The sequence below is a fragment of the Oncorhynchus keta genome, chromosome 14 (assembly GCF_023373465.1).
Source record: "Oncorhynchus keta strain PuntledgeMale-10-30-2019 chromosome 14, Oket_V2, whole genome shotgun sequence".
Classification (NCBI taxonomy): domain Eukaryota; kingdom Metazoa; phylum Chordata; class Actinopteri; order Salmoniformes; family Salmonidae; genus Oncorhynchus; species Oncorhynchus keta.
In genome coordinates, this window is record NC_068434.1 from 23004413 (window position 1) to 23026295 (window position 21883).

At 43.6% G+C, this 21883-nt stretch overlaps 2 protein-coding genes across 5 annotated transcripts; one reads left to right on the forward strand and one right to left on the reverse strand.

Annotated features, from left to right (window-relative positions):
- The first annotated feature begins 5 nt into the window (after positions 1–5).
- On the forward strand, positions 6–11826 carry LOC118392997 (coiled-coil domain-containing protein 158-like). 4 transcript variants are annotated; one of them, XM_035785115.2, is made up of 23 exons: positions 6–202; positions 1854–1908; positions 2067–2209; positions 2392–2558; positions 2714–2823; positions 3054–3360; positions 3462–3538; positions 3745–3855; positions 4442–4556; positions 4701–4820; positions 5224–5676; positions 5939–6107; positions 7907–8059; positions 8467–8579; positions 8762–8920; positions 9020–9112; positions 9288–9395; positions 9703–9857; positions 10113–10172; positions 10341–10411; positions 10616–10786; positions 10982–11086; positions 11678–11826. In XM_035785115.2, exons 1-23 carry the CDS (start codon positions 100–102, stop codon positions 11743–11745), a joined length of 3186 nt encoding a protein of 1061 aa, XP_035641008.1. In that variant the 5' UTR covers positions 6–99; the 3' UTR covers positions 11746–11826. The 4 variants fall into 4 exon arrangements, with proteins under 4 accessions (XP_035641008.1, XP_035641009.1, XP_052317300.1 ...); XM_035785116.2 differs by lacking the exon at positions 9288–9395; XM_052461340.1 differs by lacking the exon at positions 3745–3855.
- zgc:158260 (uncharacterized protein LOC571389 homolog) lies at positions 11824–20806 on the reverse strand. The gene is made up of 8 exons (XM_035785118.2): positions 20547–20806; positions 15562–15937; positions 15030–15208; positions 14754–14916; positions 14375–14572; positions 14073–14216; positions 13853–13930; positions 11824–12264 (listed from the first exon to the last, which is right to left on the reverse strand). Exons 1-8 carry the CDS (start codon positions 20609–20611, stop codon positions 12166–12168), a joined length of 1302 nt encoding a protein of 433 aa, XP_035641011.1. The 5' UTR covers positions 20612–20806; the 3' UTR covers positions 11824–12165.
- Positions 20807–21883: the final 1077 nt, after the last annotated feature.

Below are 21883 nucleotides of genomic sequence, written 5' to 3' on the forward strand. Positions count from 1 at the left end.
GTTTCCATGGCGATGAAGCTTCGCTACTTCTTGTTGTTTGCAGGCGCTGGTTGATTTCCACATGTTATCCCATACGGCTAGCTAGCTAACCAACTGATAATGTCATCTGGATTTCAAAATTCCATATCCAAAGATAGTAATTTATCTATTTACAAATCCTCTGAATTGTTTGATGGTTTATTGCACGAGATTCCAACAACAAGTAAGTACATTAACCTGACTAACGTTAGCTAGCTACACTACATAAGTATGTCGACACCTGCTTGTCGAACATCTCATTCCAAAATCATGGGCATTAATATGGAGTTGGCCGCTCCCCAATCTCAACAAACCATTTCTGTATGGACCTTGCTTTGTGCATGGGGGCAATGTCATGCTGAAACAGGAAAGGGTTTCCCCAAACTGTTGCCACAAAGTTGGAAGCACAGGATCGTCTAGAATCTCATTGTATGCTGTAACATTAAAATGTCCCTTCACTGGAACTAAGCCGAACCATGAAAAACAGCCACCAAACTTTACAGTTGGCACTATTGCATTGTGGCAGGTAGTGTTCTTGCATCTGCCAAACCCAGATTAGTCTGTCAGACTGCCAGATGGTGAAGCTGTTGAAGGAATTTAATTCCTCTGTTTTAATTCCCAATCAAAATTAAACACTCTGTCAATGCATAAGGATTTGTATGACCCTTATTTTATAGGAATGGACAGAGTCCCGGTCTTAAAGTCAAGTAACAGCCTTTAATCAAGAGAGTACTGAGTTCATACACATTTTACCACAGGTTATAAACTGAAAATGACGTCAGCGTTTTCTAAATGTTCCGTCTCTTCTTGACACTGGTAGAAAGGCTCTATAGATCTCAAGCCTTCCCTCCTCACCTAGAGCCAAGGTCAGTCAGTGTAGATAAGCATTCTAGACAGTCTGGAGATAGTCCGTCCCTGCCATCTGGAGATAGTTCATTCATTTGTACCAAGGAACAGACCGTCATTGTTCTAAACTCTTGACTACATTATATTCAATACTGGGAGCAAGAGAGAAAATTCATACATGTACAGTAACATAATAGCATTTGAATTAGTCAGTCCTGATTGAAATGTATACATAATTAGTCATCATTGATAAAAAAATTCCCTTAACAGAAGCGTGATTCATCACTCCAGAGAATGTGTTTCCACTGCTCCAGAGTCCAATGGTGGTGAGCTTTACACCACTCCAGCCAACGCTTGGAATTTGTACATGGTGATCTTAGGCTTGTGTGCGGCTGCTCGGCCATGTAAACCCATTTCATGAAGCTCCAGACGAACAGTTATTGTGCTGACATGGCTTCCAGAGGCAGTTTGGAACTCTTTACTGAGTGTTGCAACCGAGGACAGACGATTTATACGCTCTTCAGCACTCGGCGGGCCCATTCTGTCAGCTTGTGTGGCCTACCATTTCGCGGGTGAGCCGTTAGACATTTCCACTTCCCAATAATAGAACTTACAGTTGACCAGGGCAGAAATTTGACGAACTGACTTGTTTGGAAAGGTGGCATCCTAAGACGGCACCACGTTGAAAGTCATTGAGCTCTTCAATTAGGCCATTCTACTGCCAATGTTTACTATGGAGATTCCATGGCTGAGTGCTCAACTTTATGCACGTGTCAGCAACGAGTGCGGCTGAAATTGCTAAATCCACTAATTTGAAGGGGTGTCTACATACTTTTGTGTGTATATATAGTGTATAACATTGCTAACTACTAACCTTCTAGCAAAGTTCCCGGTCTTATCACATCGCTGTGCTGATTCCTGGCATCAGTGGCAGCACTGAGCAATCCCTCTTTGGCTTTCTAATTTAGCAAGCTACCTCTACCTTACAGGTACAAATGACACCAGCACTGTCCCTAGAAGGTACAACAATCTGGATGAGTTGAGGTAATTTTGCCCTTTTCTTTAAATTACTCTAGTTAGCTAACTCCCCACATCCTTTTTCATAACACTAGCTACCTGTATTTGAAAACAGATTGTCTGCCTTTTGCACCATGAACCATCATCCATTTTGGAAGCAAGTTTGTTACGTTCTTTCTTTACAGTGAGGAGCTTGACAGACGAACCAAGGAGACTCAAATGCTGCAAGAAGAAGTGGAACATGCAACTAAAATGACCATAGAGAAAATGGGACGCACATGTCCCAGCAGCTCACCTTCACAAATGAATTACTTTCCCATCTTTATGGGTGAGTATGTGGTTTTCTTGTGTCATGAAGAAAAATATAGCCAGTACCTAGCTATACAGTTACACATCGGAGCTATTGTCACAACCAAATATGTCACTAGTCTATTTTGAATTATGAAACTACCTGTAGTAGTTTGCTGTGATAAGTGTTCCTTATTGCTGCTTTATATTTTTATTTTACAGATGGTTCATCGGAGGAGAACTCAGAAGTGCTGTCTGTGGTCCAGCCTCTTACATATGGCCTGGAGCTGGTCAGAAGTGGCCTAACTTTCCCTGGGAAAGATGTTTTGGAAAATGCAATAGGGGACTACTCTCAACAGGTGTCGGAGCTCCAAAAGCAGCTGAGTGAGGTTAGTGTGAGAGTCAGTCCTATTTCTTTCTTCTTTCCTGGTGAGAGTTATATATTATTGTGGAAGGCCTCTTGAACTCAATGATTCTAATATCAAAATCCATGCAGTTCTTTGCCACGTGCCATTGATTGCAACCTTTGCTAATACTTTTTCAGACACATGAGCTTCATGAACAGCAGAAGTTCTACTTCCGTCAGTCCATCATCAAGCTGCAGACAAAATTGCAGGAGTTCCAGATTGAGAAAGATGCCCTGACTGATCTAAGGTAATTGAAGCTGAAACTGTTGCACTGTAGGCCATTTGTACTGTATACCTTTGAATGCATACAGGTGTTTTGCAATGGGAGTATAGGACATGTTTTACAGTCCCTTCAATGCCCACTGGGCACAGACGTCAATTCAACATCTATTTCACGTTGGTTCCACCTAATTTAATTGAAATTACATGGAAACAATGTTAATTCAACCAGTAAGTGTTAATTGTTTTGTCCCTCAGAATGAAAGAGAGCAGAAAGCAGGCAGATGTAATGGGGAAAATGCAAGCAATGATCAGGGAGCTGCAAGCCGCTAAACAGACCGGGGACCAGAGGCTACTGGAGGCTGAGGATGAAGCAAAGTCACAGAGCAGGAGAACAGAGTCAAGGGAACGGACACTACAGGAGGTGTACTCCACGCTGTTGGCTTACGAAAAACGTTGTGGAAACAATTTGTACACTAGCCAGGACGCACTGGGTGTTGCAGTGGAGAAAGTATTACACGACTTGGAGCATGCAAATCACAGTCTGAGAGAAAGCCTTCTGCTGGTAAGACAGTGTGTTTTGTTTTATTTCACACAACACTTTTATCAAGGGTTTGAAATGTTGTTCTTGACATTGTATTTTCCATTCCTAACTCATTGTGCCAGCTGAAGGAGCAGATGGAGACTCAAGAACAGAAATGCCAAGAGAAAGCAGAGATCATGTTGAATGAGCAAAGGGAAAGGTACATTTTCATTAACTTTCCACAATTCTTGTCTCAGTGACTTGGGATTACAGTCATTCACTAATCTGATAGCCCACACATTACCTGCATGTACGACTGTCTGGTATAGAATTTGTTGTAACCCTAAAACCGCATGTATGTTCGAGGCAGGTTCCTAGAGGTGACATGTAAAGTTGCCTTGCTTGAGTTGCTTTACTCTTGTCCAGAATGAAGCAGCTCACTACCAGCCATGACCAGGAGTTGGCGATATTGACTGAGGAATTGAGCAGCTCCAGAGGCAGAGCCTCCAGCTTGCATGTCCAGGTGGAGTTGTTACAGTGAGAGACATGAATTAATTAGCAATACTATATCTACATATTTCCTGAGTTTAATTAAATTCAAAGAGCTCTATTTCCGGGCCTTTCGAGCGGCGCAGCGGTCGAAGGCACTGCATCGCTTGAGGCGTCACTACAGACCCGGGTTCGATCCCAGTCTCTGTCACAACCGGCTGTGACCGTGAGTCCCATAGGGAGGCACCCAATTGGACCAGTGCCGTCCGGGTTAGGGGAGGGTTTGGCCTGGGGGCTTTATCGTAGTCTTGCGACTCCCTGTGGTGGGCTGGGTGCCTGCAGGCTGACAGCAGTCGTCAGTTGAACAGTGTTTCCTCCGACGTATTGGTGCAGCTGGCTTCCGGGATAATCAGGTGTTAAGAAGCGCGGTTTGGCAGGTCATGTTTCAGAGGACGCATGACCCAACCTTCACTTCTGCAGCGATGAGACAAGATTGAAATTGGGGAGAAAAACTGGGTAAAATACAAAAACTGTATATAAATGTATAAAGTCACTCATCTTTTCATTCAGTTGTAAGACACCTGTCAAATCTTTCAGAAAGTGTCCAAATTAATGCATTATTTCCTTTCACCAGAAAACAAGGTGAAAGCCAGGCTTCCGTGCACCAGTGTCAGGTCAATGACTTGGAGTCAGCTCTCTCCGTCCTGCGCTCCGAACTACTGGACACCCAGCAGGGCCATGAAGACAAGGTTACAGCTAACACACACATGCCGGTTGTGATGTAGAATAATAGAGTGGCCGTAGTCTTTTCAAACAAAGGTTTAGGAGGGAGACATTGTAATATTCTATGTGAAGGTTCTGATGCTTTTGGTTGTCATGATGTTGTGTACCAGGTGGGTGCCCTGGAGATGCTGCTGGCCGAGGCCCAGTCTCAGGCAGGGGAGGCCCAGAGAGGGAGAGACAGATCCCTCCAGCAGACAGAGGAGCTGGACTCTCGGCTCTGCCAGCTCACGGTAATACAGCCCAGCCTCAGACACAAACAGCAAGGATACTGCACGTCCTTAGCTCCCTGCTGCTGTAGAAAGAGATACACGATCTTAACATTGCACATTCTTTGATTCCAGAAGCTCAGTCTGTCTATCATTGTGTTTGATATATAAATATGAATCTGGCTTTGATATGTTTTAAACATAAAAAAAAAAAAAATAATTAAAACCCATGAAATCAAACAGAGATGTTTGAATAAGAGTCAGTAAGTAGTGTATTATGTGTGTGGGGTCAGTCAGAGCTGCGGCAGGCCCGTGAGCAGCTGGCCCTGGAGAAGGAGCAGACCAAGCATAATTTTTTTTTTTAAATGGAAGATGACACCAAGCCTTTAGTTGCCAAACACTCATTATTTTTTGTCTCCTCTGCCAGTTGTTGGGCGAGAAGCATCAGCGGGAGCAGCAGAAGGAGCTGGCTGTGGTGCGACGGGAGCTGGAATTGACCGCAGACCAGCTGTACAAGGCCAGGGACGAGGAGCTGCGGCTGCAAGCCCTGTTGGGTGACCGGGACGAGGAGCTGAAGAAGGTCCAGGCACTGCTGGAGGAGAGGGACAGGGAGCTGCAGCTGAGGCAGCAGGAGGCGCAGCAGGGATGGGCCAGGCTGGAGGAAGCCCAGGGCATCTGCCAGGCCCTCAGGGCAGAGACTGAGGTGCTGAGACTCAAGCTGGAGGACCGGGAGAAGATGGTGGACCTGCTGCGGCTGCAGATGGAGAGCACCACCCAGATGACGGTGCAGCATGGACGTAGCATTGACTCCCTGCACAATGAGAAGAGCCGCCTCAGCAACCAGCTCAATGAGCACAAGCTGGAGATCCAACAGTTAAGGGTTAGTTAGTTGGCTAGTTAGTTAGTTTTGATCATATACTTTAGTTTCAAGGTTGGTTGTCTCCTACCCCTCGGTTGGGAAACTTGGCATGCTTCTAAATCAAGACCAGATTTTGAGGTCATTCAGGCAGCTAAGGGGAGTACTCAGACTCTTATTCATTGTCTTGGATTGTATAATACTCCATATTTTTCTTTTTGGGTGTGTTTTCAAAGGTATCCTACTATATACTGTTCCAACCCTGCTTGAGTCCCTCCCTTTACAGACATGCTTAGAGCAGCGTGAGGAGTGTTTGGCGGTGCTGGAGCAGGAGAGGCGAGTACAGCAGGCTGGTCTGTCCAAACAGAGCTGCTGTGTCAAGGAGCTGACGCTGGAGAAACAGCAGCTTACCGCTGAGCTAGAGGTGCAACGCATGCAACTGGTCTGCCTCACAGGTACACTGGCTGTCATAAACTCAGTTAAAAAAGAAATGTCCCTTTTTCAGGACCCTGTCTTTCAAAGATAATTAGCAAAAATTCAAATCACAACTTCACAGATCTTCATTGTGAAGGGTTTAAACACCATTTCCCATGCTTTTTCAATGAACCATAAACAATTAACATGCACCTGTGGAATGGTCGTTAAGACACAAACAGCTTACAGACGGTAGGCAATTCAGGTCACAGTTATGAAAACTTAGGACACTAAAGAGGCCTTTTTACTGAATCTGAAAAACACCAAAAGAAAGATGCCCAGGGTCCTTGCTCATCTGCGTGAATGTGCCTTAGGCATGCTGCAAGGAGGCATGAGGACTGCAGATCTGGCCAGGGCAATAAATTGCAATGTCCGAATAGTGAGACGCCTAAGACAGCGCTACAGGACGGACAGCTGATCGTCCTCGCAGTGTCAGACCACGTGTAACAACACCTGCACAGGATCGGTACATCCGAACATCACACCTGCAGGACAGGTACAGGATGGCAACATCAAGTGCCTGAGTTACACTAGGAACGCATAATCCCTCCATCAGTGCTCAGACTGTCCACAATAGGCTGAGAGAGGCTGGACTGAGGGCTTATAGGCCTGTTGTAAGGCAGGTCCTCACCAGACATCACCGGCAACAAAGTCGCCTATGGGTACGAACCCACCGTCGCTGGACAAGACAGGACTGGCAAAAAGTGCTCTTCACTAATGAGTCGAGGTTTTGTCTCACCAGGGGTCATGGTCGGATTCGTGTTTATCGTTGAAGGAATGAGCGTTATACCGAGGCCTGTATTCTGGGGCGGGATTGATTTGGAGGTGGAGAGTCCATCATGGTCTGGGGCAGTGTGTCACAGCATCATCGGACTGAGCTTGTTGTCATTGCAGGCAATCTCAACGCTGTGAGTTATAGGGAAGACATTATCCTCCCTCATGTGGTACCCTTCCTGCAGGCTCGTCCTGACATGACCCTCAAGCATGACAATGCCACCAGCCACACTGCTCATTCTGTGCGTGATTTCCTGCAAGACAGGAATGTCAGTGTTCTGCCATGACCAGCGACGAGCCCGGATCTAAATCCCATTGAGCACGTCTGGGACCTGTTGGATCAGAGGGTGAGGACTAGGGCCATTCCCCCCAGAAATGTCCGGGAACTTGCAGGTGCCTTTGGTGGAAGAGTGGGGTAACATCTCACAGCAAGAACTGGCAAATCTGGTGCTGTCCATGAGGAGGAGATGCACTGCAATACTTAAAGCAACTGGAGGCCACACCAGATACTGACTGTTACTTTTGATTTTGATCCCCCCCTTTGTTCAGGGACACATTATTCCATTTCTGTTAGTCACATGTCTGTTGAACTTGTTCAGTTTGTCTCAGTTGTTGAATCTTGTTATGTTCATACACATATTTACACATTTTAAGTTTTCTGAAAGTAAATGAGGTTGACAGTGAGAGGATGTTTCTTTTTTTGCTGAATTTAGATGGCTTTCATATGAGAGTATTCCCCTCACAGATAAAATGATGCATCGACTCTGTTCATTCAATCACTTATCTGCTAACGTTTTTGTATGAATTCTGATCTTTATTCATTCTTCAATAATAAAGACCTTTCAGTGATTTGATTTAACGGCCTCCATTTCTCCAGTCTTTAGGGGAAAATACAGGTCTTCAGTGGCAAACGGCAAGAACAATGATCATGTTGCTAGACTGTGTTGGAAAACCAGTACAGCATGTAGCGTCTGTTTTTCTTGTTGACTGTCTTTCTGTCCCCCAGAGGAGCATGAGGAGTTGAAGAGGCTCCACAGCAGTAAGAGTGAAGAGCAGGAGGGTGTGGTGGTGGGTCTGAAGGCCCAGCTGAAGACCACCCGGGCTCAGCTGGACCAGGCCAGGAGCACCCTGAGGACCCTGGGGGGAGCGGACGGACACGGTCAGCACTGCACATCACTGAGAACATTATATTATAGCGGAGATCTGTGTTTATATGGTTATGGGAAGTCTACAGTATGTGTTTATGCATGACTTTTTAGATGAGAGAGGACTGAATCTGGACAATTTTTGTACCCCCCCCACACCACACAAAAAAAATGGATGCTCTTTTGACATGACGAAGATCCGTGTTGGATCGAAACGTGGTCGATAAATGTGGTAATTGGGAGCTTATTCAGTGTGCAGGCCATTCTGTTATCTTTCATGCTCTGTGTCACTCATTGTGACACTTCACCTTGGATTTAGTTGATTCATTTCTTCCTCCATTGAATCGACAGAAAGAGATGAGAGTAGATAGGGCAGAGAGGATCGAGTCAATCAAGGTCTGTCTCCTCTTTCTCTGTCCAGGCCTGAAGGTTGCCATGGGGATGCAGAAGCAGATAACAGCCAAGCGGGAACAGATTGACACTCTCCATGGCCGAATCCAGCTCCTGGAGGAGACCATGGACAAACTGACCGAGGTAGCAACACCTCAATGTCTACTTTTAGTGCTCCACATCGTGTCTATCGTAATTACACATGCCCTTGCTTCCACATAGATAAAAGCCCTGTGTCCTTAAGTAGGGATTTAAAACCGCAATATATTCTGGTGTTCACTTAAATGTATAATAATATGCCTTCAATATGGTCTTTCCCTTCCCAGGAGAAGCGTTACCAGAGTCAAGAGAGTCAGCGTCAGATCCAGCTGCTGGCTTCAGTCACTGAGGAGAAGAGGCAGGTGGCAGCGGAGGTGGAGACCGTCCGCTCCCTGGAGAGACGGCTCAGGGAGAAAGTGGCCAAACTGGAGACGGCCCTACACAAGGTGGTGTGGCACTACCTTGTATTTACTCACTTTATCACACAGTATGAAATATACGTCTCGCTCTGACTGACCCCCACTTACACCTACGATGTTCTTCAGATGTCCGAGAGCTTTGTCCACTGTCAAGACTTCATCCAATTGCAAGAGCAGGAGTTTGTACGGCTGAAGCTGCAGCATGCTCTGGATGTGACGGTACAGCACACTAGGATGGGTATCCATCTGCCTCTATAGAGGTCTAATGCATATGCTGTTTTGTTGTTTGATTTGCATTGTACTCTGAATATCCTTTCTCCTCTAAACTGTCTATAGCCTTCTATGCTGTATATATGCTTTTTCAAGTGCTGTCTCTTTTCTGCATGAGCTGCAGGGCCAAAACCTGCGAGCCACAGGGAATGCTCAGCGTGCTTCCCTCTCCAGCCCAACAGCCCTGATTGCTCTGCCCTCCAGCCAGTACGGCTCAAAGTGCCTGCTAGAGGTAGATCAATACAGAAACTTGTGGCCCCAATCCTTCCAGGGCCTGGCTTTGTTGCTGTTTTTTCAGTGGTGGAAAAGAAAGATACAAGCTCAGCACATCTGACTCGCCCAAAATTAAAAACACACCCTGATTGCATTCCTGTGGCAGCATGACAACTCGTTCATCAACCGTTTGACTTGACTCCAGAACAGTCGGATCTAAGCCAATTTACTGAAAGCATGGAAGATGGTCAACAATAGATTTCTGTGTTGAATATAGTGTAACCCATAATGGTATTTTACTCAGCATCTCTTCACCCCTCTTACAGTTGAAACCCCAGCAGCTGCTGGAAAGCCCCACCATGGAGCTGCGGTCCCTAGTCAAAGAGCTACGAGGTGTGATTTCTGAAAATCCTGGACCACACACCAACAAAAGCACCCTCAGAAGGAGCTCTGTTCCAGAGAGAGATCACAGGACCACACTGTAAGTCTCTGAGTGTGACGTTAAAGATCACGATGCTCTAGTTTTTTCCTCCCACACATTTTTGTTGTTGTTGTGCGTCATTCACTATGTTTCTGAAACCACAGTGGTTTATTTCACAAATATTTCACAGCCATGTGACATGTTTCTCAATGTATGCAGAGCTTGTGTTCGCTTTGGTTCTCAATCAACCCATCAACTACAATCATGTGGAGCTTCATTAATTCAAATTTCATGCAATAAAAATGTCTCTTACAGCAACGAAGTGACCAAAAATGTTACAAGCAATGCCAAAACGATAAAAGAGACCAACAGCAGGTAAGAGCATGTATCCTTGAACCTCTTGTTTCTGACTGCCTGAGCATGGCTGTTGGCAACCGTTCCCTACCTCTGTATATTTGCTTCACTAATCTTCAGGCCACATGAATGTGCAGTGTCTGCCTGTGGCTTCGTTCTAATGCATGTTTGTGTATGCAATATGTGCAGTGGTGTGGCTCGCCTCCTTAGAACAACTGATCTGGATGAGCGGAATTTAAACAGCACCTTCTCAAGCGCCAGTGAGTTTCTCTGTTCGTACAATCAACCATTTTAACACACTCAACCGATCATGTGCTTTATTTTCCTAATTTCACCTTCCATATAACTCTACTAGACCCATTATCATCCCTGTGGTCCCCCTTCAAACATGTTATGATCAAGGTATACAGTTTTTAAGCACTTAACCATTCCACCACTTGAGACATTGTTTGCTATTTCTACAGGCCATGACTTCTCTTTTGCTGCATCTCTGCCTTCCTGCACATCGTCCCCTCGAGCCATGGCACTGGGCCGCAGATCCCCTGTACACTCACTTCTGACCTCTGACCACAACCCCACACCTCCACCACAGAGCAGGCCTCAGGCAGAAAGCCCTCTCACAGACGCACACACCTGTAAGTCCCAATGCCTTCAGCATTATTAAAACTCAGGTGTGTAACCAATGCGGGAGACAATGTCCCCAATGAAATGGCCTTGGAGAACCTTGGTTACTTTACAGTATGGCATCATAATAATGTTTGTATTTCAGAACTCTAATTTGATGATTTCTGAGTGAGTAACTTGTGGTTTCACTTGAAATGTTTGTCCAGTGGCATATCCGCAGGCTGAGTTTACAGGACACACATGCAAGCACTTGCAAGGAAAACTGGACAGCCTCCAAAACATAGTGGAGGACTTGCAGATGAAGAACCAAGGTTTGTTGAACAGAGTTTATTTGGTTCATCTGACTGCTGTGCAGCACAGTGGTTAGTGACTGACATCAGTGCTGAAGATCTGAATCTGTATTAGGAGTTTTGAATTTGCCCAATGTTGTCCAAATGTAACATTTGTGAGAATCCAGACATCTTAGTTATGTCTGCCCCTCCCTGCCTCACGTACCAGACCAAATTGTTTGATAGGAATGTCATCAGGACACAGAGAATCAGGACAATGATTATATTGGTTTGGTGATAGGTCAAGTTCATGAAAACAGAAATTCCTGATTAATCCAGAAAAATTCCATTGCTGTTTATGTGGTCCTTCTGTGGCTCAGTTGGTAGAGCATGGCGCTTGTAACACCAGGGTAGTGGGTTCGATCCCCGGGACCACCCATACGTAGAATGTATGCACACATGACTGTAAGTCGCTTTGGATAAAAGCGTCTGCTAAATGGCATATATTATTATATATTATGTCCGATAAAATAACTGCCACCTTTGGGACAATACAGTTTATCTTGAAAACACCGTTTCTGTGAAGAAACTAAAATGCATTTTAAGTAATTTTTTTCCATTTTTTTTCTTCAGAAATGTCCTCTATGATAAAGGGTCAGGAGAAGAGGATGAGAAATGTCAAAGACAAAAGGAAGCTTTAGAACAATCAAGGCTCTGAGTGAATGTGTACTTGTGTAACAAAAATAAACTTGTATTTAAAAGTAAAGGCACTATGATCATTATGGTGAATTGTCTTTTATTATGAATACAATTTGTCCATGGCATGTTACTATCAACATGGCAATGATGACACCAAATATAGAGGATTGTCACCAAATATGATGACAGGAGGATAAACAACAGGCTAGCAGGATATTCTTGTTATTCATGAAAGATGTCATTAGTCAAGGGAACTGGGGATGATCTTTGATGTACATGCAGCCAGTCAGTGATTTGGAAACTCATGAAAAATTAGGAGAACCTTTGTAGCAGCGTAGCGTCAAATGTTTTATGTCAGTTTGTGTTGACAAATTGAGTATACTACTGTGTAACTGCCCAACATATTGCCTATTGAAACCTGCCTAAAGTACCACTGTCCCCTTCCGTGTTGAAGCAGAGCCTGCTCCATCTGGCTTTGATCGGTTGTCTCCCTCCTCTTCTTCAAAGAGAGTACTCAGAAACTGAAAAGAAACCCAAGTTTAAAAGCCAACCAATTTCAGATAAAATATTTACAGTACCAGTCAAAAGTTTGGACCCCTACACCTACTAGTTGTTCTTTATTTTTTACTATTTTCTACATTGAAAAGTCATTGTGAAGACATCAAAACTATAAAATAACACATGGAATCCTGTAGTCACCAAAAAAACTGTTGAACGAATCAACATATATTTTAGATTCTTCAAAGTAGCCACCCTTTGGCTTGATGACAGCTTTGCACACTTGGCATTCTCTCAACCAGCTACACCTGTAATGCGTTTCCAACCGTCTTGAAGGAGTTCCCACATATGCTGAGCACTTGTTGGCTGCTTTTCCTTCACTCGGCGGTCCAACTCATCCCAAACCATCTCAAGTCGGGTGATTGTGGAGGCCGGGTCATCTGTTGCAGCACTCCATCACTCTCCTCCTTGGTCAAATAGCCCTTACACAGCCTGGAGTTGTTGGGTCATTGTCCTGTTGAAAAACAAATGATAGTCCCACTAAGCGCAAACCAGATGGGATGGCGTATCGCCGCAGAATGCTGTGGTAGCCATGCTGGTTAAGTGTGCCTTGAATTCTAAATCAGTGTCACCAGCAAAGCACCATCACACCTTCTCCATGCTTCACGGTGGGAACCACACATGCAGACAATACGTTCACCTACTCTGTCTCACAAAGACATGGTAGTTGGTACCAAAAATCTCAAATTTGGACTCATCAGACCAAAGGACAGATTTCCACAGGTCTAATGTCCATTGCTCGTGTTTCTTGGCCCAAGCAAGTCTCTTCTTATTGGTGTCCTTTTAGTAGTGGTTTCTTTGCAGCAATTCAACCATGAAGGCCTGATTCACGCAGTCTCCTTTGAACAGTTGATGTTGAGATGTGTATGTTACTTGAACTCTGAAGCATTTATTTGAGCTGCAATCTAAAATGCAGTTAACTCTAATGAACTTATCCTCTCCAGGAGAGGTATCTCTGGGTCTTCCTTTCCTGTGGCGGTCCTCATGAGAGCCAATTTCATTATAGTGCTTTAATGTATTTACCACTGAAACTATCAAAGTTCTTGAAATGTTCCGGGTTGAATGACCTTCATGTCTTAAAGTAATGATGGACTGTCATTTCTCTTTGCTTATTTGAGCTGTTCTTGCCATTACATGGACTTGGGTCTTTTACCAAATAGGAGTATCTTCTGTATACCACCCCTACCTTGTCACAACACTGATTGGCTCAAATGCATTAAGGAAATAAATTCCACAAATTAACTTTTTAACAAGGAACACCTGTTAAGTGAATGCATTCCAGGCGACTACCTCATGAAGCTGGTTGAGAGAATTCCAAGAGTGTAAAGCTGTCATCAAGGCAAAGGGTGACTACTTTGAAGAATCTGAAATGTTGATGGCTTCACTATTATTCTACAATGTAGAAAATAATAAAAAATAAAGAAAAATCCTGCAATGAATAGGTGTGTCCAAACCTTTGACTGGTACTGTATATATTAACTGAAATTGAAATTCAAACACCTGTGCTGTGAAGCATGACCTGTGTAAAAATGTGAAGCAATGTTGTCTTACCCTAGGCACCCTCAGCCCTTTGCTGATGATGAACTGCTTGAACGCTTGAGTCCCATGCATCTGTTTCAGTTCATCATCCTATTGAGAAGACAAATCATATCAGACAATTTTACCTGAACCGTCAATGGGGATTGATATTCTGATTAATAGTCAAAGACAGTTATCTCGTTTTTAAACACAAAGAACAAGGGCAAGCGTAATAGTTATACCAAAGACCCACCATTTCACTTGGTTGTGCAGGAAACTCAAAGTCCTCAGGGATGACATTGGGGTCTCTTAATGGTTCATCAGCATCTCTTTTCTTCCATGTTTTAGTATCCAGGTACCATGCTCCATATTTGGGCCTTTTTGTTCCTGGTTTGCTCTGTTGAACATGTGCATTTTATATTTTTTCCATAGGCAGGATGTGGACATAGTTGTGGGTAATGCTGTTTAGAAAGTGAAGAACTATACAAGCAATTGATACATTTTCATCCATCTGTGTTGTGAGGTCTGTGGGCCTCAAGCTGAGACACTCAATACCTTGTATGGTTCTGAGTCCTTTAAGGGGTCTTCACAGGTGTGGGCTCTGCGCAGATCCTCCACAGAGTTACGTAGGTCCTCTGGCACGTTCTTAGGCTCAACCACCTGGATAGGGAAGGTCAGGGACGGCTTCTTCTCATACCCACTGACAAACAGACCCAGTAGGGTGGATTCAGTCAGGTTGTTCTTCTCTCCTCCCTGCGAGAGTCAACCATTCATTTACCAGGGAGGTTAAATGTTAAGATCATTCTAAATGATCTGTTCCTGCTTCTACAAGGTCATTTAGAATATGATGATGATTCATCATTCTGATCTTTACTTGACCTTTAATTGGGGTGTGTATTCCTCACCATGGCCGGTTTCTGTTAGCTGTGCTTACCAATGAGGCGACCCAGTCACAGAAAAGCTTAGTGACTTTCTTGATGTCCTCGTCTTGAGATGGGGAGCGCAGTCGTTTGACGTTTACTATCTGGTCTTCCTTGGCACTGCTCTGCTTTCTTTGCAGCCCTTTGTAAGGGTTCTTTGCACATAAATCGTCCGTCCTTCAGCCAAATAATAAAGGGTTAACAACAGTAGTTATACCACTAGATGAACAGTTTATACCCTAGTAATTAAGAGTTTGCCCCAAAACAGACTTCTCCAGAAATATACTTACATTATTGCACTGACAGGTGGTCCCTCTCGCACTTCCTCCTCTGACTCCGATTCCCGCATGATCGTTTCCCACGGCTCAGTGCAGTCGTCTGCCTGCTCCTCTTTTTCTGGTGAAGTCACTGCAGAAGCTCTGTTCACACACATATCTGGGTCCAGGACACATATCACCTGATCAAACAACTACGGGATGAAAGACAATCAGTAGGACATATTGTGTTACAAGTAAGCAAAACAAAGTCCTGTAAGAACAGCATAAGAGTTGATTACTGTAATTCAGAATTGTATGTGCATGGGCCATCTGATGTATACTTTAGGGACTGGTTTACCACACACAGATTAAACCTTACCCTGGACTGAAACCTTTACAATGGAGGATCTCCATTCAACATCCTTATCGAATTTTAGTCCAGGACTAGGCTTATTCGGTGTCTGGGAAACCAGCCCTTTATGCCTTATTGCAAAAAGGATTGAGAGGTAACTTTTATCTGCAATGTGATTACATCGCTGATTAGTCTTCTCTACCTGCCACTCACCTCTGGGGGCATGCCATGCTCTAAATGTGGGTACAGAGCCAGAGGATGCTGTTTGAGTTTGTGCTCCACTGTAGCCACATGCTCCCGGTGTACCTGCTGCTGAGGGTTCTTCTTAGAGAAGCAAGCCTGCTCTTTCGAGAAGCGTTTCCATTGTGTTTTATCAGAGAGAGATGTAGGACTTGGCATCCCAAAAATGGAAGGGGACATGCCCCTCTGGGCCTGAGAGAGAGCCGCTGTCCCAGCACTAGGATACCCATCTCTGAAGTCATCAAGTCCCACATTTAGAAAACGCCAACGACGGCCATCCAAAGCACCTGAGAGATGATGTTTGTTCTTTGTATCTTTCAGGCATTTGGTCATCAACTTTTCCTTGTACCTGTGAGTCAAAGCTAAATTAAATCCTTCTACTTTCACATTGCCCTCATTAACATTTGGAAGCTCCAGTCCAGAGAGACTGGATGGAGGTTATGTGTCAATGTTATGTATACTGAACAAAAATATAAACGCAACATGTAGAGTGTTCATCCCAGGTTTCATGAGCTGAAATAAAGGATCCCAGAAATGTTCCATATGCACAAAAAGCTTATTTCTCCCAGGTTTTATGCACAAATTTGTTTACATCCCTGTTAATGAGAATTTCTCCTTTGTCAAAAGAATCCATCCACCTGACAAGTGTGGCATATATAGAAGCTGATTTAAACAGTATGCTCATTACACAGGTGCACCTTGTGCTGGGAACAAAACAAAGGTCACTCTAAAATATGCAGTACATCCTACCGGCCTCACAACCGCAGGCCACGTGTAACCACGCCAGCCCAGTACCTCCACATCCGGCTTCGTCACCTGCGGGAGCATCTGACACCAGCCACCCGGACAGCTGATGAAACTGTGGGTTTGCACAACTGAATAATATCTGCCCAAATTATCAGTAACCGTCTCAGGGAAGCTCATCTGCATGCTCATAGTCCTCACCAGGGTCTTGACCTGACTGCAATTTGGTGTCGTAACCAACTTCAATGGGCAAATGCTCACCTTCGATGGCCACTCGCACTCTGGAGAAGTGTGCTATTCACGGATGAATCCCGGTTTCAACTGTACCGGGCAGATGGCGTCGTGTGGGTGAGCGGTTTTCTGATGTCAACGTTTTGAACGGAGTGCCCCATGGTGTCGGTGGGGTTATGGTATGGTCAGGCATAAGCTAAGGACAACGAACACAATTGCATTTTGTCAATGGCAATTTGAATGCACAGAGATAACGTGACGAGATCCTGAGGCCCATTGTCGTGCCATTCATCCGCAGCCATCACCTCATGTTTCCGCAGCCATCACCTCATGTTTCAGCATGATAATGCATGGCCCCATGTCGCAAGGATCTGTACACAAGTCCTGGAAGCTGAAAATGTTCCAGTTTTTCCATGGCCTGCATACTCACTAGACATGTCACCCATTGAGCATGTTTGGGATGCTCTGGCTCGCCATGTATTACAGCGTGTTCCAGTTTCCACCAATATCCAGCAACTTCACACAGCCGTGGAAGAGAAATGGGACAACATTCCACAGGCCACAATCAACAGACTAATCAACTCTATGCAAAGGAGATGTGTCGAGCTGCATGAGGCAAATGGTGGTCACACCAGATACTGACTGATTTTCGGATCCATTCCCCTACCTTTTTTAAGGTACACTACATGACCAAAAGTATATGGACACCTGCTCGTCAAACATCTCATTCCAAAATAATGGGCATTAATATGGAGTTGGTCCCCTCTGTGCTGCTATAACACCCTCCACTGTTTTGGGAAGGCTTTTCACTAGATGTTGGAACATTGTTGCTGGGACTTGCTTCCATTCAGCCACTAGAGCATTAGTGAGGTCGGGCACTGATGTTGTGGGATTAGGCCTGGCTTGCAGTCTGCATTACAATTCATTCCAAAGGTGTTCGATGGGGTTGAGGTCAGGACTCTGTGCAGGCCAGTCAAGTTCTTCCAAACCGATTTCGACAAACCATTTCTGTATCGACCTCATTTGTGATGCTAAAACAGGAAAGGGCCTTCCCCAAACTGTTGCCGCAAAGTTCGAAGCACAGAATCGTCTAGAATGTCATTCTATGCTGTAGTGTTAAGCTTAACTCCACCAAACTTTACTATGCTATGCATTGGGGCAGGTAGCGTTCTCCTGGCAACCGCCAAACCCAGATTCATCCATCGGACTGCCAGATGCAGCGTGATTCATCACTCCACAGAACGCGATTCCAATGATGGCAAGCTTTCCACCACTCCAGCCAACCCTTAGCATTGCGCATGATCTTAGGCTTGTGTGGGGCTGCTCTGCCATGGAAACCCATTTCATGAAGCTCCAGATGCATCCTATGACAATGCCTTATTGAAAGTCACTGAGCTCTTCATAAAGACCTTTCTACTGCCTATGTTTGTATATGGAGATTTCATGGCTGTGTGCTTGATTTTATACACCTGTCAGCAACGAGTGTGGCTGAAATAGTCAAATCCACGAATTTGAAGGGGTATCCACATACTTCGTATATAGTGCCTTCGGAAAGTATTCAGAACCCTTGACTTTTTCAACATTTTGTTAGTTTAGAGCCTTATTTTAAAATGTATTAAATTGTTTATTTTCCTCATCAATCTACACACAATACCCCATAATGACAAAGCAAAAACAGGTTTTTAGACATTTTTGCTACTTTATTTTTAAAAATTAAACTGAAATATCACATTTACATAAGTATTCAGACCCTTTACTCAGTACTTTGTTGAAGAACCTTTGGCAACGATTACAGCCTCGAGTCTTCTTGGGTATGACGCTACAAGCTTGGCACACCTGTATTTGGGGAGTTTCTCCCATGCTTCTCTGCAGATCCTCGCAAGCTCTGTCAGGTTGGATGGGGAGTGTCGTCGCACAGCAATTTTCAGGTCTATCCAGAGATGTTCGATCAAGTTCAAGTCCGGCCTCTCAAGGACATTCAGAGAATTGTCCCGAAGCCACTCCTGCATTGTGTGCTTGGGGTCGTTGTTCTGTTGGAAGGTGAACGCTCTGGAGCAGGTTTTCATCAAAGATCTTTCTGTACTTTGCTCAGTTCATCTTTGCCTCAATCCTGACTAGTTTCCCAGTCCCTGCCCCCGAATAACATCCCCACAGCATGATGCTTCCACCACCATGCTTCACAGTAGGGATGGTGCCAGGTTTCCTCCAGACTTGACACTTGGCATTCAGGCCAAAGAGTTCAATGTTGGTTTCATCAGACCAAAGAATCTTGTTTCTCATGGTCTGAGAGTCTTTAGGTGCCTTTTGGAAAACTCCAAGCGGGCTGTCATGTGCCTTTTACTGAGGAGTGGCTTCCGTCTGGCCACTCTACCATAAAGGCCTGATTGGTTGAGTGCTGCAGAGATGGTTGTCATTCTGGAAGGTTCTCCCATCTCCACAGAGGAGCTCTGGAGTTCTGTCAGAGTGACCATCAGATTCTTGGTCAGGGCCCTTCTCCACCAATTGCTTAGTTTGGCTGGGCAGCCAGCTGTTGGAAGTCTTGGTGGTTCCAAACTTTTTCCGTTTAAGAATGATGGAGGACACTGTGTTCTTGGGGACCTTCAATGCTGCAGAATTTTTTTGGTACCCTTCCCCAGATCTGTGCCTCGACAAGTTGTGTAAAGTACTTCAGTAAAAATACTTTAAAATACTACTTAAGTGTTCTTTGGGGGTACTGTATCTTTACGTTACTTTACTATTTATATTTTTGCCAACTTTTACTTAATAACATTCCTAAAGAAAGTAATGTACTTTTTACTCTGTACATTTTCCCTGACACCCAAAAGTTCTCGTTACATTTTGACAAGACAATTATCCAATTCACACACTTATCAAGGGAACATCCCTGGTCATCCCTACTGCCTCTGATCTGGTGTACTCACTAAACACAAATGCTTTGTTTGTAACTTAATGCCTGGGTGTTGTAGTGTTCCCTTGGCTATCTGTAAATAAATTTAAAAAAATAATTGTGCCATCTGGTTTGCATAATGTAAGGAATTTGAAATTATTAATACTTTTACTTTTGATACTTAATTATATTTAAAACCAAATACCTTTACATTTTTACTCAAGTAGTATTTTACTGGATGACTTTCACTTTTGCTTGAGTTGTTTTCTATTAAGGTATCTTTACTTTTACTCAAGTATGACAATTGGGTACTTTTTCCACCACTGACCTCAACACAATCCTATCTTGGGAAACTTTACAGACAATTCCTTTTACCTCATGGCTTGGTTTTTGCTGACATGTACTGTCAACTGTGGGACCTTATAAAGACAGGTGTATGCCTTTCCAAATCATGTCCAATCAATTGAGTTTACCACAGGTGGACTCCAATCAAGTTGTAGAAACATCTCAAGGATGATCAATGGAAACAGGATGCACCTGAGCTCAATTTCGAGGCTCATAGCAAAGGGTCTGAATAGTTATGCAAATAAGGTATTTCTGTTTTGTGCTTTGTCACTATGGGGTATTATGTGTAGATGTAATCCATTTTAGAATAAGGCTGTAATGTACCAACATGTGGAAAAGGTCAATGGGTCTGAATACTTTCCGAAGGCACTGTATATAATGTATATGTGACCAACAGATGCATATATGTATTCCCATTCATGTGAAATCCATAGATTAGGGCATAATGAATTCAATCGATTGATTTCCTTATATGAACTGCAACTCAGTACAATCATGAAATTGTTGCATGTTGCGTTTTATATTTTTGTTCAGTGTACATATAATTATGTTGTCAACCACATACAGTTATGACTATATTGTTACAAAAGACGCTACCCAATGTTGTCTTTAGTGTGATGTGACATCAAATCAAATCAAATCAAATGTATTTATATAGCCCTTCGTACATCAGCTGATATTTCAAAGTGCTGTACAGAAACCCAGCCTAAAACCCCAAACAGCAAGCAATGTAGGTGTTGAGGCACGTTACCAATGGTAGGCAGGAAGCGTCGTTCTCGTCTCCGGTGGTCCAATTTGAAACATTTTATTAGTCATTATGTGTCCGTCCTTGTTTTCTCATCAATTTCCACGTAATAAAAGGCTAACGAGTGTTGCCCCCGGGGCACGTCAAAAAGCTATCGACCCTTTCGTAATTCCGGTATTACTTAAAGCGATCTGGCTAACTCCCTGCTCATAATACAAAGTTTGTTAGAGGGTTACTATGGTAACGGTGTTTTGCGATAAATTGTAGTTCTTATGGGATGTCACAAAATATAAATGTAGTTTGCGTTCCAGAGGGCCTTTGCTGTAATTACGATTATGAATTTACTTGACAGTCACAAATCAACACATAAAAAAAAAATAAGAGCAAAATCATCTTAATGCAGTTTTCACTGTAGACAATATAGCCTTGCTATGATTTTGACCACTAGATGGTGGTATGTGATCAGAGGGAACTGATGAGTTCCTCTTCTTTTGGGTGATCCTAAAAATTGTTAACGTTACTGCTAGATTTTTAAAAAAAGAAATACTTTGACAAATCTGAAAACTATAGCTGAAAGTACAGAGCAGAGCCCTTTTGGTGTCGGGTTGGTTGCTCTTGTTTTTCTGGCCGTCATGCATTAGTAAACTAGTTATTGTGTAATTTAAATCAATATTTCTCTAATTCAACATGTATTGGGATTATTGTATGATGCTGTTTACATAATTTGAATGTAGAATGCATGTGTATGTTGACCATGTGCCCCTCTACATGCGCTTCTGGTCAGGGCTCATGAATTAGATAATATGTCCATAGGCCATAGGCCCTCATGTCTTGTTTAAACAAACCAGTGAAAATGAGAGAGTTGCTAGTGTTCCCCTGTTTATGCCTTGTCAAACTCAATTTATAGCAACAAATTAATTAAAACCTGCTACTTTTTATTACTACCACTACTAATAAGGATAAATCAGAAATAAATACCTCTTCAAGTTGTAGAAGTGGTTATTATGACAACAGATGATCACGTCATAGTCATACATTATCCCACAGTAAGTTAAGTAAAACTGATTTCCAGCCTGTGGATGTGTAGACAGAGAAAAGAGTGCTGACAGAAATAATTGTAATGTACGGCTCCTTTGAGGTCTTCAGGTCTGTACAGCACTTTGAGATATCAGCTAATGTACAAAGGGCTATATAAATACATTTGATTTGATTTGATTCAGAGCTTGCATTCCTTCTTGCCCTATGTATTACTTGTGCTGTCACAGGACTGAGGTCAGTCAGCGCTGTTGAACAACAGCACAGCCTCTTAAATGACTAATCATTATCCTCATCATCATCATCAT

Bases quoted from the DNA above. Each gene is read 5' to 3' on its own strand.
- LOC118392997 (XM_035785115.2), top strand. From the start codon at position 100: ATGTCATCTGGATTTCAAAATTCCATATCCAAAGATAGTAATTTATCT. The intron at 203-1,853 runs GTAAGTACATTA...TCTACCTTACAG, and splicing joins GCACGAGATTCCAACAACAA to GTACAAATGACACCAGCACT. The intron at 11,087-11,677 runs GTTTGTTGAACA...TTTTTTCTTCAG, and splicing joins CTTGCAGATGAAGAACCAAG to AAATGTCCTCTATGATAAAG.
- zgc:158260 (XM_035785118.2), bottom strand. From the start codon at position 20,611: ATGACTAATAAAATGTTTCAAATTGGACCACCGGAGACGAGAACGACG. The intron at 15,209-15,561 runs GTGAGTGGCAGG...TTCATCCCGTAG, and splicing joins AGCATGGCATGCCCCCAGAG to TTGTTTGATCAGGTGATATG. The intron at 14,217-14,374 runs GTATTGAGTGTC...CATGTTCAACAG, and splicing joins AGGACTCAGAACCATACAAG to AGCAAACCAGGAACAAAAAG.